The sequence below is a fragment of the Haliotis rufescens genome, unplaced genomic scaffold (genome assembly GCF_023055435.1).
Source record: "Haliotis rufescens isolate VD_foot unplaced genomic scaffold, xgHalRufe1.0.p SCAF_8, whole genome shotgun sequence".
Taxonomy (NCBI): domain Eukaryota; kingdom Metazoa; phylum Mollusca; class Gastropoda; order Lepetellida; family Haliotidae; genus Haliotis; species Haliotis rufescens.
This window is the reverse complement of record NW_025964372.1, coordinates 23,865,480-23,883,394: the sequence shown is the minus strand read 5'-3', so window position 1 is coordinate 23,883,394 and position 17,915 is coordinate 23,865,480. Positions and strand designations below refer to the sequence as shown.

The following is a 17,915-nucleotide window of genomic DNA, read 5'->3' as shown; positions in this document are numbered from 1 at the left end:
ATCAAAAGAAAAATCGTGAGATCACGGATGTCAGGATGACATTATTTGTACACATGCGTGTTCTTCAAACTTCCCCGTCCTTAAGATGAAAAGAATATCACACCTGGTCCCGCATCCCCCTTGAAAATACGTCACGTGTAGAACAAAACATGCCCATCAGGTAGAGATGCGTGCAGCAGCTTGACACATGATGAATTACGCGCCTCCCCTTGATAACATGCTGAAGTCATCAGTCTCATTCTCACTATCTCCAACCATCCACGACCCCTCCCCCTGCCCTCGCTGGTATCTGAAGGTATGATATATTTACTGACCGTATGTGACTCTCACGTGACATCAGTGGAAGAGTATATATACAGATTCTAGTACCTTTCGTGTCCCAGAACACCAATCTCCAGCAACATCTCAACTTCATCAGATAAAGCACTAAGGATGAAGCTGTGCATTCTCTTGGTGAGTAATACAACTGATATGTATTTCCCACTGTTAAAGATTTAGTTCGCTTGTGTCATCTTCCAGCCTTAAACTAATATTTCTAAAAATCAGAGCAAACGTTTATGTCCTTGTCCAATCTGTCAAAACCTATTGGCAAACATTGACATTTCTGAAATTGAAATCGCGTTTTTGTTGAAATAGTCTAAAGGCGGGGCAGTGGGATGGCCCAGTGGATAAAGCTTTTCTACGTCACGGCCGACACCCGGGTTCGATATTTAACTGACTCAGCCTGTAAATTTGCAACAAATATTCCTCTAACACCATGTCTGTGTTCTCGCTGTGATCTCGACCAAACTGAGGACTTACATCATTTTGTGTTCATCTGTCCTTTAATAGAAAATGTGAGAAGGGACAAATAGCCAGTATTTATCTTATCGATAACTTAGTAGATCAGTTTTCTTACGTGAATAAATGTTCAATTAAAGGATATACGACGTTCTAGATGTCACATGATGTTGTTCATTGATCTGAAATCGAGAAACTGCACCCAATGATTTATGCAACATATTTAACAGTATGTTTTAACTTGCATTCTATGTATTTTGGCATAAGACGTTACGTACGATAAACTATTTTGTTTATTAGTGATTGGTTCCATAAATGGGTTTATAAAACGAAGCCCATTAAGGTCCCCGCGGTCAAATTGCTGGTATATTGCTAAAAGCTGCGCAACACCTAACTCACTAACAACTTTTCAAAATAAAGCTATAGCGAATATTAAGCCGATCATTTAAACGTTTAGTTGAATATATATATACTTTTATCACAAACTCCTTTTCAAAATAAAACCATGCCGAATATTAAGCCGATCTTTAAACGCTTATTTGAATATTTTTTATAGACTTTAGTCACCCCATGAGTATAAATATTAAGATCGCCACCCACACAAATGAGTTGTGTGTTGTCCGTTTACCATTCCGTGTGGAACCACTTGGCTGCATATGTTCAATTCTGATTTTTGTCTGCGTTCCGACCGTTTTGAAACTATTTTTCTTAGCATACGTAAACCAGGCCCTAGAAGCTATCGATCATGTCTCCTAAACACCTGGTTCGATTTCCAATGTATATACATTTTATTAGGGATCTGACCATTCAATATGGAAGTAGCTGTTGGAGAGGGTATGGGGGTAGTATAGAGAAAGATGGTTTCCGTTTAAATTGGGAAAAAATATCTTCAGGTTTTCACGACAAAGTAAATAAATGCTGGATGTGTGTGAATTCTTTTCATCCCTCATCCCGACGCCACATCCCCAACCCCACCCCGACTCAATCCCAACCTCACCCCCCGAATATTACGTGCTGGGCCCCTGAGTCTGATCGTGGTGTGCTCCACCTCTATATCGAGTGAAACGATGTTCACTCATATTCTGTACTATTCTTGTGTCTGAATTACTACCATGAACACTGAATTAACATAGGCGAAAAGTATATCCTTGACAAGTATGATGCACAATCACTACCCTGTAGACCAAACTCAGTAGCTTATCGGGATGTTCTTAAGTCGCGAATGCTTAACCTGTTTCTATCCTCTGTTAAGATCGCTACGTTAGTGGCAGTGGTGTATGGGCAAGTGCCTTCACCGAACCAGCCAAATCCCACGGGTCCAGTCCCTGGGAGTCCTGCGACTGGCTCATTGGCGGGACCACTTGGGTCGTTTGCACAGCAGCAACAACTGCAAAGGATGCAGCAGCAGCAGCAGCAGCAGCAGCGGCAGCAACAATGTGAGTACATACAATATTATCTTACCTTCTCCGATAAGGCCCAGGCTTTAAAGCCCTAGATATATGCTAAACTGCCGGGGAAACGAAAGTAAAGTATTACCAGTTGATATTTGACGAAAAAATTACAAAACATTGTAAAATTAAGGCCCAAAGCACAACTATGATACCTGTATTAAATACATCAACATCGAATAACCATTTCATGTTTGTTTTCTTTATAACCACCGTGTTTACTTTCTTATGCCCGGCAGTTTACTCGAAATCTCTTATATTTATACATTTGTTTACGACACTGTACGGAATAGTGTGTAAAATTCAGGGATTCTGCATTATACTAAAATACATATATTTGAACAGGAGTTATAGATATCACTCATCTGAGTGACGCAACTGTGCTGTTGACGGTGAATGTAATAATGATGAAGCTAACAGCATAATGTTTACAAAGTATTCAATGTAAATGGCTATTCTGCTATGACATAAAATACTCGATTCTGATTGGTCAGTCATATATTTCAAATCACTTGATTTCAAAACCGTACTGTATATGCATATATATATTGAAAAGTACTTTTACAATCGTTATCCGTTGATGTTTTGAAAGAATGATATGTACAATTACCAGTTACAAGAAGCAGAAACTACGATAAAGATCGACCGGGGGGTTATTGTTCAAAATATACGTTCACTGACAAGCTCAATTTTCTTCAATTCAGTCTTCAGGAAATCTAGCTCCATATTGAAAACATCACATGTGTATCCTCCATATATCTACATGTACTAGAATAGAATGTGATATTGTCCCTTTAAACCTTTGTCATCATTTCGGTGAACAATGCATGAAGCCCATTACGTGTATCCCTGTTGTCATCTTGTTTGAATATTGCTTACGAAATCAGCCTCACTCACTCACTCACTCACTGTGGTTAATGATTGCATTTCTCACTCACTCACTCACTCTCTCACTATGGTTAATGACTGCATTCTCACTCACTCACTCACTCACTCACTCACTCACTGTGGTTAATGGTTGCATTTCTCACTCACTCACTCACTCACTATGGTTAATGACTGCATTTCTCACTCACTCACTCACTCACTCACTCACTGTGGTTAATGGTTGCATTTCTCACTCACTCACTCACTCACTCACTGTGTGGGGTTAATGGTTGCATTTCTCACTCACTCACTCACTCACTCACTCACTATTCCGTTGTGTGGTTAATGGTTACATTTCCTGGGTGTAACTTCATCAGGGATGTATCTCTTTTTGGTTGGTTCGATGTAATTTTGACACTTTCATCAGCACAAAAAGTTACATACGTGTATCTTATATATGTAAATCATAATTTGTCCACTTACATAATCACATACTTCACAAAGTGCCTGACATACAACCCCATCAACCATACTGCGTGAATCCAAACTGTGTGTTATCAACACCCTGTGGAGTTTTCAGCATCTCAGAGAATGATCACGTCCAAACGCCGTCATGTCTTGGATATATATATATATATATATTGTTTATCGTAAACAAGTTAGTTTTCACGTCAGCATAACATCAGTTGCCTCTTACGAACCTGCTTGATGGATTACACATCAAGTCAACGTCAACAGCCTTCGGCAACATTTTGACATGGGCGTTTATCTTTTGTAGAGGTAGTTTTGTGCTATGTATATATTAAAGACGTACTTCAAGCATGTCATTGAATCTCTTCTTCCACATGTTTCCCGCATGTACAAATGTACACAGTGCGATATGCAGGTTTATCTCTGGTTGAAGATGTTCTTTTCCTTTTTTGGTTGTCTGTGTGTTTAAACAATAACTTACAAGGAATTGCGGTTTAATTATTCAAGAGAATCAAGAGAGGTTATCAAGAGAATTAGAATTGTTAGTTCCAAGTCCTGTTTGGAACTTTCAGCATTAATTCCCTTGGGACATATAAACCATAATTCCGAGCTAAGGCAAGGTTATTCTTTATGTTAGCATGAGCATTAGGAACTTCTTTCTCCTGTTTTATGTCATGTTTCTTAAAAGGTTAAACGCTTAATCTTTTTTGAGCAGCTACATAACTTGATAAAGAAGGAAATTATGTATGTCAGCTTCATTATTATGAGGAACACAAGAATATAATTACTCCTTCATCATATGAAATGAAGGAGTAAGCATATACTCCGAAACGCGGTTTTCCTCATAATGAGATCTTGACATCCAAAAATTCCTTCCTCGTGTTTATCACTTCTTAATGCCTTTCAAATAACTTAACAATGTGACATGAGAAAACATGAGGCTTTATATCGATATCCATGACGATCTATCCATTGCAGTAATTATGACACCATTTACATTTATATCAATGTGCATCTCGTTTGTGCATTACTCCGTCATAACGGAATGGTCATATAAGCTCATAAGTAGTTAAACACTTTTTTAAAAATTGAAGATGGTATTTGGTGACAAATATGATGACCCCAGTACCCACTGCCATCAAACACTCGTTGATTGCAACTGCTGACGTTATGTTTGATTGACACGAGAGGGTCATCTATATGTTGTAATGAGAACTGAACATGGCTGAGCCAAAAGCAACTTAAACTATCATTTGCTCTTCATTAGTTAATTGTATATTTTAATTTGTTTATTTATTATGTGACATGATTGTACTTCCTGGCTAAGTCTCCATTATTTACAGGTGATATTGCTGAAATATTGCTGAGTGCGGTGTAAACAATACAAAAACCGTATGGATCATTGCTGGTCAACATCGTTATCTTCTCAAATGCAAAACGTAGAATTTTTATTTCACTCTGTACCGTTTGTACTTTTATATTTATCCAATTTGTAAATATTGAAACATCTACTTTGATAAGCTCTTTTCCTTTCCTGTTATTAATAGATTGATTTACATTTCAGATTTCAACCCATGGTCATTCTACTTGTAAGTATATATTCAATATAGCCTTGCTTATTTCACAAGCAAACCCCTTCTTTCTGTAATACGATGGACTCCTCCAAAATGTCCTGGAATATGTACTTTTCAAAGAAAATGTAATCCCAGATATAACAAATATAACATCTGACCACTTACAAAAGATGATTGTCTGTAACACGATGAACTCCACCCTAAAAAGTACTGGAATTTGTACTTTACAAAGAAAGTGTAATCACAAATACAACATATGTTACATCTGGCCACTTTCTAGAAGACAGTGTCTGCAATGTGGTGGACCCCTACCATAAAAAGTACTAGAATTGTGTACTTTACTGAGAAAGTGTGATCCCAAATGTTACAAATGTTACATTTGACCACTTTCTAAAAGGCATTGCCAAGTCAGAGTGACCTGACGCCAACGTCACTGTATAAGCGTACTGGTGACACAAGTGATAACACATCATCCATAATGATGACAAACGTGTGCTGAGGTTTATAGTCTGCACTTCACAACAATGCACTTATCTCTTCGAGTAAGCTCAAATGGCAATATGGACGAATATGACATCAGGCTTCCCCCGATAAAACCACTGCAAATACAATTTGATATGACTTATACTCTCAAAACAAGTAGGGGGTCATAAAATATATATGTTATGATCGGTTGTCAGATGAAAGATTAGCTTTGAGAAATAACTGCCAGTCATAGAACGGTTACGGAACCAAAACCTAACGTCCCAACGCACCAGAAACACAGCACGCAGGCCATGACATTTCTCCATGCAAGTGGGTAGTGGGTCATTCTTGATTTTAACGCTTCAGTGAAAGGTCATAAAATCGCTCTGAGCTCTAATATTGTTAATTTTCATCATCCAGTGGAACATGTAAGCTCTCTACTCTTGCTTTAATGCAGTATTGTGATCTGAGTGGGAAGGCGTCATGCTTCAGACATGTAGAACTCAGCAAGAGGTCGCGAAGTCTGTGATTTGCAGACTTTGGAACAGGTTTCTGCAGACAATAATTATCTTACTTATCAGACCAGCACAGGACGCCCTAGATCAACAGCACAAATTCAGGATCGATTAAATAAGAAGCCAGGCTTTTAGAAATCGAGCCCAAACAGCCTATGAAATTGCTGGTCACTTGTGTTAGGCCACTGTTTTTCACGTTGCTGACCAGATGATAAGACCTCGTCTGCATTCAGTAAATCTGCATGCTTGGCGACCACGTGTTGTACCACCATCAACAAATCAACACATTCTAGCAAGACGCCAATGGAATTTAGAGCTTAGAAACTGGGGTCTCGTGTAATGTTTACAGATGAGTCTAGATTCGCTCAATTCACACAATGACGTAAGTGATCACGGAAAGCATTTATATCCTAATTGGAATGCGATTCATTTAATTAATTCACGTGACTGCCACATGACCTCGGGTTTTACAAAACTGTGAATGGACATGAAATATGAAGGCTTGAAGAAGTGACCGGAAAATATTATGCATCACACACACACACACACACACACACACACACACACACACACACACACACACACACACACACACACACACACACACACCTCCAGAGTACTAAATAATGGGTACCTTAATTAACTTGTGCTTTTGTTTCAGTTATAACCAGATTGACAACCCATTCCTTCGGTACATGATGTTCTCCAATCAAATGGGAGGAGGAGGAGGAGGATCGAGCGGCTTTAACCCCTTATGGTTTATGCTCGCGAACTAATTCCTCAACATGGGGATTATCTACCTCAACATATCAACCTTCATTCTCTGTCCTCTCCCTTCATCTCACGGCTTTACCCTGGTCACGAATAGCCACGTGCTTGGTGCTTTAATCCTGTATGCGTCTTTGTAAGAATTGAAAATGGAAACATTGGTTCTTCCTTCGATTTCCTGGATTTTGATCTGAGAAAACTAAGTACGGTGAAACATCCTAAGTGATGAATTAATATAGACGGGTTTAGGCTTTGTAAAAAAAACTTCCAGTGTGTTGTACATATTAAGGAAACGTCTGTGTTGGCCCTTATGTATTTCCTTATGTACTTTGTTCTATCTGTAGAAATAAAAGTTTTTTTGTTATAAGTCAATGTTTGTGATAAACAGATGAAAACATGAACAAATATTTACAGGTGTTGAGACTTTATACATATAATGGAGTGGGACCAAAACTGAGTCAGTGTCCGGATTTGACAGGTTCGACTGTATAGCTCTCAATTTCACTTTTAAAAACCACAATGTATGTTTAGTGCACCAGTAGTGAGATACATGTAGCTCCTCTGGCACTGATACTGGTGAAATATTTACTGCACCATGTGTGGTATATAGAGAATCTCACCCGAGTGTCTTTTGATATCAAATATATCAACACGAGTTGATAAAAGTGGAAAAATTCCGAGGCTTGCCGAGGATTTTTGCCACTTTTATCAACTCGTGTTGATATATTTGATATCAAAAGACACAAGGATGAGATTTTATTTATCATCCAACATCATTCCTACAACTTTTTCAATTTGTAAACAGTAATTAGCAGTGTCTTCAGTGTAAAAAGTACTGCTAGCAGCTTCAGTAGCAGAGCCATTAGTGATGTCATTTGATTGTGACGTCATGATAACCAGTGATGTTACAATGGTCCTCAAAGCATTGTGATGTAATAATTTATTTTATTGCAGCAATATCTACAGTGTAGATATCGCTTGATCTCATCCAAGCGATATCTCCTGTGGGAGCCAGTTTTGGATGATAAAAGCCCTGTGGCACAACTAGTGACATATCTCCTTTGCAACTTATGATATATCTCCAGCGCCGCTTGGGCTATATCTACTGCGCCATAAGTAATATATCTCCTGCACTATGGGTGATATATCTACCGCGTCATGTGAGATATATCTCCTGCACTATCAGGTATATATCTAGTGCGTCATGTGATATATATCTCCTGCATCGTGTGCGATATATCTATAGCGTTATGTGAGATATATATACTGCAACACTTGTGATATATACACGTCAGGTGTGATATATACACTGCGTCAGGTGATATACATCTACGACATCACTTGTGATAAGTCTTGTGCGTCACGTGTGATATATCTACCGCGCCATGTGCAATATATACTCTGCGTCATGTATCATATATCTGCCGCATCATGTGTGATATATCTCCTGCATCACTTGTGATATATCTACCGCGTCATGTGTGATATATCTCCTGCATCACTTGTGATATATCTACCGCGTCATGTGTGATATATCTCCTGCATCACTTGTGATATATCTACTGCGTCATGTGTGATATATCTACTGCACCACTTGTGAGATATCTGCTGCATCACTTCTGATATATCTACTGCGTCATGTAAGATATACCTCCTGCATCACTTGTGATATATCTACTGCATCAGTTGTGATATATCCACTGCATCATGTGAGATAAATCACCTGCATCACTTGTGATATACCTACTGCGTCATGTGTGATATATCTCCTGCACCTCTTGTGATATATCTCCTGCATCACGTGTGATATATCTCCTGCGTCATGTGAGATATATCTCCTGCATCACTTGTGATATATCTGCTGCAACACTTGTGATATATCTTCTGCATAACTTGTGATATGTCTAACGCGTCATGTGAGATATATCTCCTGCATCACTTGTGATATATCTGCTGCACCACTTGTGATATATCTCCTGCACCACTTGTGATATGTCTACCGCGTCATGTGAGATATATCTCCTGCATCACTTGTGATATATCTGCTGCAACACTTGTGATATATCTCCTACATCACTTGTGATATGTCAACCGCGTCATGTGAGATATATCTCCTGCATCCCTTGTGATATATCTCCTGCACCACTTGTGAGATATATCTCCTGCATCACTTGTGATATATCTACTGCGGCATGTGTGGTGTATCTACTGTACCTCTTGTGATATATCTCCTGCATCACTTGTGATATGTCTATCGCGTCATGTGAGATATACCTCCTGCATCACTTGTGATATATCTGGTGCGTCATATGTGGTATACCTCCTGCACCACTTGTGATATGTCTACCGCGTCATGTGAGATATATCTCCTGCATCACTTGTGATATATCTGCTGCAACACTTGTGATATGTCTACTGCGTCATGTGAGATATATCTCCTGCATCACTTGTTATATATCTCCTGCACCACTTGTGAGATATATCTCCTGCATCACTTGTGATTTGTCTATCGCGTCATGTGAGATATATCTCCTGCATCACTTGTGATATATCTGCTGCAACACTTGTGATATATCTCCTACATCACTTGTGATATGTCTACCGCGTCATGTGAGATATATCTCCTGCATCACTTGTTATATATCTCCTGCACCACTTGTGAGATATATCTCCTGCATCACTTGTGATATATCTCCTGCGGCATGTGTGATATATCTACTGTACTTCTTGTGATATATCTCCTGCATCACTTGTGATATGTCTATCGCGTCATGTGAGATATATCTCCTGCAGCACTTGTGATATATCTTCTGCACCACTTGTGAGATATATCCCCTGCATCACTTGTGATATATCTCCTGCGGCATGTGTGGTATATCTACTGTACCTCTTGCGATATATCTCCTTTATCACTTCTGATATATCTAGTGCGTCATGTGCGATATATCTCCTGCATCACTTGTGATATATCTCCTGCATCACTTGTGATATATCTTCTGCGTCATGTGTGATATATCTACTGTACCTCTTGTGATATATCTCCTGCATCACTTGTGATAATCTACCGCGTCTTGCTGACGGTCGAGTCACTTCGCAGTGCCTATCCTACGACAGTAGACAACTTACTTCATAGAGTCGAAATCCACGACCATGATCACAATCACCAAGAAGTCCCGTTCCTTATGCAGTTCGATACCTTTCAGGCCAAGGTGTTTGATCGGGCTAAGGCAACAACTCCCATTCCCAAGTCATTTGAAGACGAAATGGGAAACTTGAGGAAGAGCCACGACTTTGTTCCAGATGGCCTACTAGGATCTCTTGGATAGATCCCGTGTGTGTGCGCTTGTGGGTGAGCGTGCGTGTGTGCATGGGTGCGTGCGTGCGTGCGTGCGTGCGCGTATGTGACTTAGAGAGAAGCCAATTTCTGGCGACCACTGGGTGACCCTCCTGGATTATTGCTGAAGACCGCTTAAAGCTATTCTCACTTTTTCTCTTTAATCATGTGCGAATCAGACCACCCGGCCTTCGATGTAACGAACCTGACTTGCCGCCGACAGTCCTTGTTTTATCACATCAATGCCGATCGCCAGGCAGGGTAACAACCTGCACCATGTTTTAACGTCTATTGGCATTACGCGTCATGAATCGAACCACCGACTTTCCGATCTTTCCGACCTACGAGCAGACGCTCACTTGCTGAATATTGGTATTGTGGTTTGGAGAGGAAGTGTTCACAAGACGTCGAAAGGATCAATTTACTGTATAATGCCTCGTTATTTAGTTTGCTTACAGACGTTTTTTTGCCAAATTTTTCGCCGGTGGTCGAAATATAAATAAAATTAGACTCTTCAAATATATAGTTCTTTTTATAAAAAATATACATGTAGGTTTAGTCTTTCCCTTCCCCCCAGCCTTTATTGTTTGGTTTGTTTGTTGGTAGGTTGGTTGGTTGGTTGGTGTTTAACGCCGCACTCAGCAATATTCCACCAATATTACGGCGGTCTGTAAATAATGGAATCTGGTCCAGACAATTCAGTGATTGAGATCATGAGCAATTGGGATACGATGACATGCATCTGCTAAGTCAGCCAGCATTACCACCCGATCCCCAAAATAAACTGCACTAGTGCTTAATCAGCACTCAAAGAATATGTCTACATGGTTTTGTCTTTTAAAATATTATTTGATTTTAAACTTTTGAAAATTAAAAACTTCTGATGTGTATCTTAGACACCTTATCCATATATTTGCCTTTTTCGGCACAAATTTACAAGATTTCAAACACGGTAGGACCCATGTGGTTGCACATTCATTTCTTACCGCAGTCTTGAACCAATTTATTTTTGCACAAAATTTCCCAACCATAATTAATTAAAAAGTCATAATCAAATTTTACAACAGTTCTTTGAATTTTCAATGACATAGGAAACAAACTCGGTATACTTTCTTTTGCCTATGAGTTTATATGGTCGTAATCCGTCGTTTTGAGTGGCGTCCCTTAGTCGAGTCTCGATCTGCTGGTTGTGGGTTTGAATCCGAGATTCATTCTGTCACACTACGTCACATACGGCTTTTCGCCTACATTAAACTCCTGTGAAGTAACTGCAATAATGTTCCAAGGACAAAAACTCACTCAGGAATTATTTAAACGGAATGTACTACCATGTATGAATACAGTAAGAGTAGTACGACCGGAGATAACATGATGGGGATTCTTTGATTTCTGTAATTACAATTATGAAATTCGCATTTTAATATTTGTTTGTCATATGAAAACATTTTTAAAAAATATCACATCTCACCAGTGTTTCCGTTTGTCAGCATTCCACAACTTCACCCGAATAAACACGGGGACGTGTGGTTCAAGTCAAGATAGGGAATTGCATCACACATCATTTTGGTCACAGACGCATCAAATTTAATACATGTATGTTCTTCACGCGGCCACCAGGCAAACAACTATTGAGACGCTCTTTAAAATTGCTGGATACGTCTAAAGCAGCACAAGATATAAAGATTGTAAAACTATTCTGGAAACTAATAAGAACGTGTGTGGATCTTACTAACAACCACGACACGATATACCAGGAGATAAATGGCTGACATACTTTAAGACACTTCTTAACCAATGATTATGTCAAGAAGTATATTGTAGTAAATAATGTTTGCTCCGACAAATGTGCAAAGTGTGATGACTTTATATGAGGAGCAATAACAGAAGAAGAAATTATTACACATGTTGCGAAGAAACTGAAAACTGGAAAAACACCAGGACTGGATGGTCTCGCACCTAAAATATTTCAAGAATCATATAGTATTACATGTATAATGCATTATATTTATACTGTTTAATGAAGTACGTAAGCAATGATACTTTTCACAGGCTTGGAAAAATGGACCATTACTGCTCTCTTTAAGCAAGTAAGTAGAACTGAGCCTAAAAATTATAGCGGTATCACCCTTCTTTATGTTATGGGGAAAATCCTTTCATCAGTAATTAATACAAGACTCAGTCTTTGGTTTGAACGTCAAAATTGGAAATCAGATTTACGGTTTGGTTTTAGAGAGGGACATTCCACTATCGATAAAGAATGTGTTCTTTATTCACCAGCACATAACTGTTTAAAGAAAAAGTGAGGTAAATTTTATTTTGTTTATTGATTTTAAGAACGCTTTTGAAATGGTTAACAGGACAAGATTGCTGTATTTAGGTTTTACGCAATACATACATGTACATGGACATGATTTTGATGTACTTAAATATAATATACGTGTGTAGCAACGTTGAACCTTCTGTGAAGATAAGCTCATAACGTTTCACAGATGTATTTGACACCTCAAGTGGCGTTAGGCAAGGATGTATGCTTTCACTGTTTCTTATATTTGATGAATATAGAAAAACTAGTAAATGTTACTGAGTGATGACACGCATGGCATCTTTATTGATTAAGATATTGATGAAAGACTTTTATTTGCTGATAATATGTCAACATTTCCTGATTTTGTTATAAATTTGCAAAAGAAAAAAAATAGTTTGGAATTGGATTAACAATAAATACACAATAAGAGTAGATTTTGGTACTTCAACATGGAGGACCTTTATCAGTGGTGTATTAATTGTAACAGATTGCAATGATGTTATACTATAAATATACTGGTATTATATTTTCAGTAGAAGCATGTGTTATATAAGCTAATGGGGCAAACAAAGCGTAAATACCTTTAAAAGGATGATGTCCACGTATATAAAATCAATTATTGTAAATTTTACCTGATTTTGCTATATGGTGCGGAATTATCGTGTACAGAAATATGAAATATAATTCAAATTGAACATACTAAATACATGTATTTTAAATATTCTTTGAAAATGCAGAACTTCAAATAGTTCTGTATAAGGTGACTTGGTAAGGATGTAAAAGCATGAACATGGTGATGTATAATTAATTAAGTTTTGGATTAGGCTATTAAGAATGCAGTTAGGCAAATATCTAGGCACAGCCATTTCATGCTATGTACATATGAAAAATTAGGTCATACAAACTGGGTTTTTTTTGTCAGATGTACAATGTTTAGTTAAGGATTTGATACTGTTTCGTTGATGCAAGATGTAGGAGACTGTAATGCGTTTATTTATACATTTAAGCAAAGAACAAGAGATTTGTTTAGGCAAGAATGGTCAGACTGTATATCGAATTCACCAAGACGGGAATTACACTGTACCTACACATCCGTATTACAACTTAAACAATATTTGTCGTGAATATAAGCCTGTAAATTGAGGAAGAGCTGTTACAATGTTCATATATTGTTTAAATTATTTTTAAACACAAAATACTGGGTATAGAATGTATAGTGATCATGATTTTACTCAGTTTCTGCAATATCTGTTGAGAATACTTAGGTGATGAATACTATGTACATATATATGTTCAGCTTATACTAACTTAAGGTGTCTGTTCTTTTATTATTATGGATATCCTACCATGCATAAGTTTGTATCTGTAATAACAACAAATGATGACAGCATCTTCCTTCATCTAGCTCTTTATCTTGATTCTTTTTTAAATATAACAATTCCAAAAACAGAAGCAATTGAAGCGCTCTATCAATCACAGCCAAAGAGAAACAAAATGTGGTCTGCTCTCTTCCTATTAGTAGACAATGATTGATAATTTGATCATCGTAAGTCTTTACTCAGAGTGCACCTTAATGGTACATTGTTAAAAGGTTTCGAATACTAGTTTTATGAAAGTATTTTTACCAGAGATATTTCCCACTTTTCATGTTGTTTAGTTAAAATCAAGCTGTAGTAGTGTAATACAAAAATCTTTACAACCCTTTGCGTTACTTATCAGAGCATCTACATGTAGATGATAAGGAACTGTTACTGTTGCCAGTTTCCCCTCGAATGTCTTTGTAAAATTAATTGTTCGGAGAATGTTTTATTGCCTCTATATAACCGTTTTTATTTTGACAAAGTTTTATTTACATCCATATCATTGCGCAGAAGAGGGGTCCCCGTGGGGAGTCTGGGTGAGAATGGGTCCCGAGCAACATAATAGTATAGTGGTCGTAGGAGCTGACTAAATGGATAGTGAAGGTTTACTGTGTTTTTTGTTGTTGTTTTTTGTTTAACGACGCACATTAACGACGGTATGAAAATAATCGAGTCTGGACCAGACGATCTAGTGATTGACATCATGAGCATTGACCCACACAATTGGGATCAACTTAGTCAGTGTGCCTGACCACCCGAACCCGTTAGTCGCCTCTTATAATCATAGTCGCATTTTACGGCAAGCATGGGTTGCTGAAGACCTGTTCTACCCCGGATCTTCACGGGTCGGATCGTATGGTCAGGCTCGATGACATGGTTGGTTGTGTGGGACGTCGCTCGTCACATCAATCACCTGATTGTCTTGTTCAGTTATTTCAGGCCGCCTTAGCTGTGGGCGACGCTCAACAGGAACTAAACAAACAATGCAAGATGGAAATCGATCCTGGTGCTCCGGTGATTAAGCTAACCACAGAGCCGGGACGATAGATATCCAGATGACCAGACCCCGTGACCTGCTGTATCCGTTTCATCATACACGTGGACCATTGCTCTATATATCAACCACTGTTGTATCTAGCAAAACCTCGATAATGAAAAGGAAACAAAACAAACTTATTCTGTTGCAGCCTGTCCTCGGATCATATGCTGCCTCACTACATTCATAGCCCGTGTACTTCATTTTTCGGGAGTGGATAGGTCGGGTAGCCTAGCGGTTAAAGCGTTCGCTCGTCACGCCGAAGACCAGGTTTTATACCCTATATGGGTAAAAGGTGTGATGTCCCTACCCCCTCTGATATTGCTGGCGACCCGTGAAGATCCGGGGTAGAATAGGTCTTCAGCAACCCATGCTTGCCGTAAAAGGCGACTATGCTTGTCGTAAAAGGCGACTAACGGGATCGGGTGGTCAGGCTCGCTGACTTGGTTGATGCACGGTCATCGATCCCTAATGCGTTGATCGATGCTCATGATATCAATCACTGGATTGTCTGGTCCAGACTCGATTATTTACAGACCGCCGTCATATAGCTGGAATATTGCTGAGTGCGGCGTTAAACAACCAACCAACCAACCAGTGATATTGCTGGCATGTTGGTAATAGAGGCGTAAAACTCGCTCTTCCTTGTGGGCAGCCAAGGGCGGTTGGGGTGCCGTTTCAACTTCTATCCGAGGATTGGTGACTCGCGGGGTTGTAACACACCCATGGACGTTGAGCTCATGATATTTTGAAATTTCGCTGTTAAAGTACCTTACTATAATGTTGCTATGGTTCACGTTTTCAGAGAATTATTATCGGTGAAATATTTGCGTGTGACAAAAATAACTATCTTGTTACCGCCATCATGTCACATATCATGACGTCATTAAGTCCGTTAAGCCGGCCAACTGATTTCATATCATCATCCCGAGGCAAGCGTGTCCACTAGCCTATGTCAAAACCTAGTTTCTACACTTGCCACATCAAGGCCACTTTTCTTGGCTCGACCATGCGCCGCCTCGCGTAGATCACGAGTTGCTCCCCTTGTAATAATATCCAATCAGATCGCTGTTCTTACCTCGTATAGCTTCACAAAGATGGCGACGACAAGAGGCGACGACCGAGTCGATCGGATAGCGAAAACATTCGCGATTTCATCCCTAACAAAAAAACATAGGCAATCGTTGGGGTTTTTTAAAGATAAAAAAGACATATTCGTGTCATCAAAGACAGGCAGCGGTAAATCACTTTCATACGAAGGTGAACAAGTCGTGGATGTTGATTTTGTGAAACGTTCTCTGATTGGACTATCGTCTATCCTCAGCACAGGAAAGTTGGCTTAATGTGGCAAGGGCGGAAACAAGACTTTGATAAAAAGGCTAGTGGACGCTCTTGCCTCGGGAAGATGATTACATTTTATGAATGAGTTGCATGTGTCACAAGCGGGATGTGTATGAGATTGTACGAGCTGAATGGGCGTGTGCATCACGTGACCAAAGGTCAAGGTCTTAGGGATGCTCATAAACGTTCAGCTCGTAGACTCCTTTAGTTTGTTTGTTTGTTGTTTAACGCCGCAAAATATTCCAGCTATTTGACGGCGGTCTGTAAATAGTCGAATCTGGACCAAACTATCAAGCTCAATATCATGAGCAACGATTGACGCAATTGGAATACGATGACATGCATCAACAAAATCTGAGAGCCTTACTATCCGATCAGGTTTGTCGCCTCTTGCGACAAGCATAGTCGTCTGTTACAGCAAGCATGGGTTGCTGAAGACCTATTCTATCCTGGATCTTCACGGGTCAGACTCCCTTTAAGCCCGCTAGTGACAAATGTAATGAAAGTATCATTGCGAGTTCACACGTTAAACTGTTCTACTGTTACAAGGTCTACTATTCACCGAATGTGTTACATTACGATCTACCTTTTGCCCGTCGTCGGACTGTCAGTGAGTATGTTAATCAGTTGGATTTAACACCGCCTTCCACAGCATTCCAGTTATATCAAGGCGTGTTAGCTTTATGTGGGAGGTAAGCTCGAAATGATGCAGGTCTTAGACGTTTATCATTTTAGTGAAACCCACGAGCACGGATATGGTGCAGATAAACAAAGAAACATAATCGGGATTCGAAACCACGAAACCCAAGGGACGTAACTCATCAACTCTGCCTTAGACGACCATGCACTCGGGCTGTCAGTACGCTATTTCAATCCGTGAGCAATTGTGACATAATGCCCCCCGACTTAGATTTAAATTCAACATATGAATCTAAAATACCCAGTAAACCAGTCCGTACCATCTAACATTTTCGGCATATTACCTCATTTTGAGATCCAGCTGTTGATGGTACAACTCAGCTCACATAAAGTAACGTTTAGTAATTTGTACTACGCCTATCGTCTTGTGACCCTGACTGTGAAGACGTCATGTCTCCGATGGGGCTATATATCACCACAGAATGACGCTGGTATAAGCTGGACTGGTCGTACACACAAGCTTTGATAATGACGATACATTCTTGGATCACTTGTCAGCGTCAACAAGTCTGTGTATGCTTGTTCAGGGAGATATTAACGCTACAACTGCTCCGTGTGTAGCTCTGCTATTTAGAAACACGTAACTATGTTTCGAAGCGTTAAGTGAGGTTCCTTAATTGAGACATGGCCAAAATGTTCATTCATGTGTGGGTATGCGAATGGCTACGGTCCCTGAACCCATCGCTTCAGGTCATGCAGAGAAGCGACTCAAACTCACAATGGCGAAACGGAATGGCAGTACGTACATGTCTTCAAAAGGCACAATGTATAGTTATACTGTATCATAAAAAATGATTGCCTAAATTTTGAAAATTATTTAAACGTACTGCAGGAACATGTTTGTCTTACTATGTTTAGAACTTGTAATCATAATCTACCTATTGATGAAACTAGGGGATGGAAAATAATACCTTTAACCGAAAGGAAATGCCAAGTTTTTAAATTATCTGA

The 17,915-nt window shown here is 39.2% G+C and overlaps 1 protein-coding gene across 1 annotated transcript; it reads left to right on the top strand.

Annotated features, from left to right (window-relative positions):
- Positions 1 to 281: 281 nt before the first annotated feature.
- LOC124139298 (transcription factor kayak-like) lies at positions 282 to 7,255 on the top strand. The gene is made up of 4 exons (XM_046506261.2): positions 282 to 453; positions 2,033 to 2,216; positions 5,131 to 5,155; positions 6,782 to 7,255. The coding sequence occupies exons 1-4, from the start codon at positions 433 to 435 to the stop codon at positions 6,894 to 6,896; spliced, it is 345 nt and encodes a 114-aa protein (XP_046362217.2). The 5' UTR covers positions 282 to 432; the 3' UTR covers positions 6,897 to 7,255.
- The last annotated feature ends 10,660 nt before the right edge of the window (positions 7,256 to 17,915 follow it).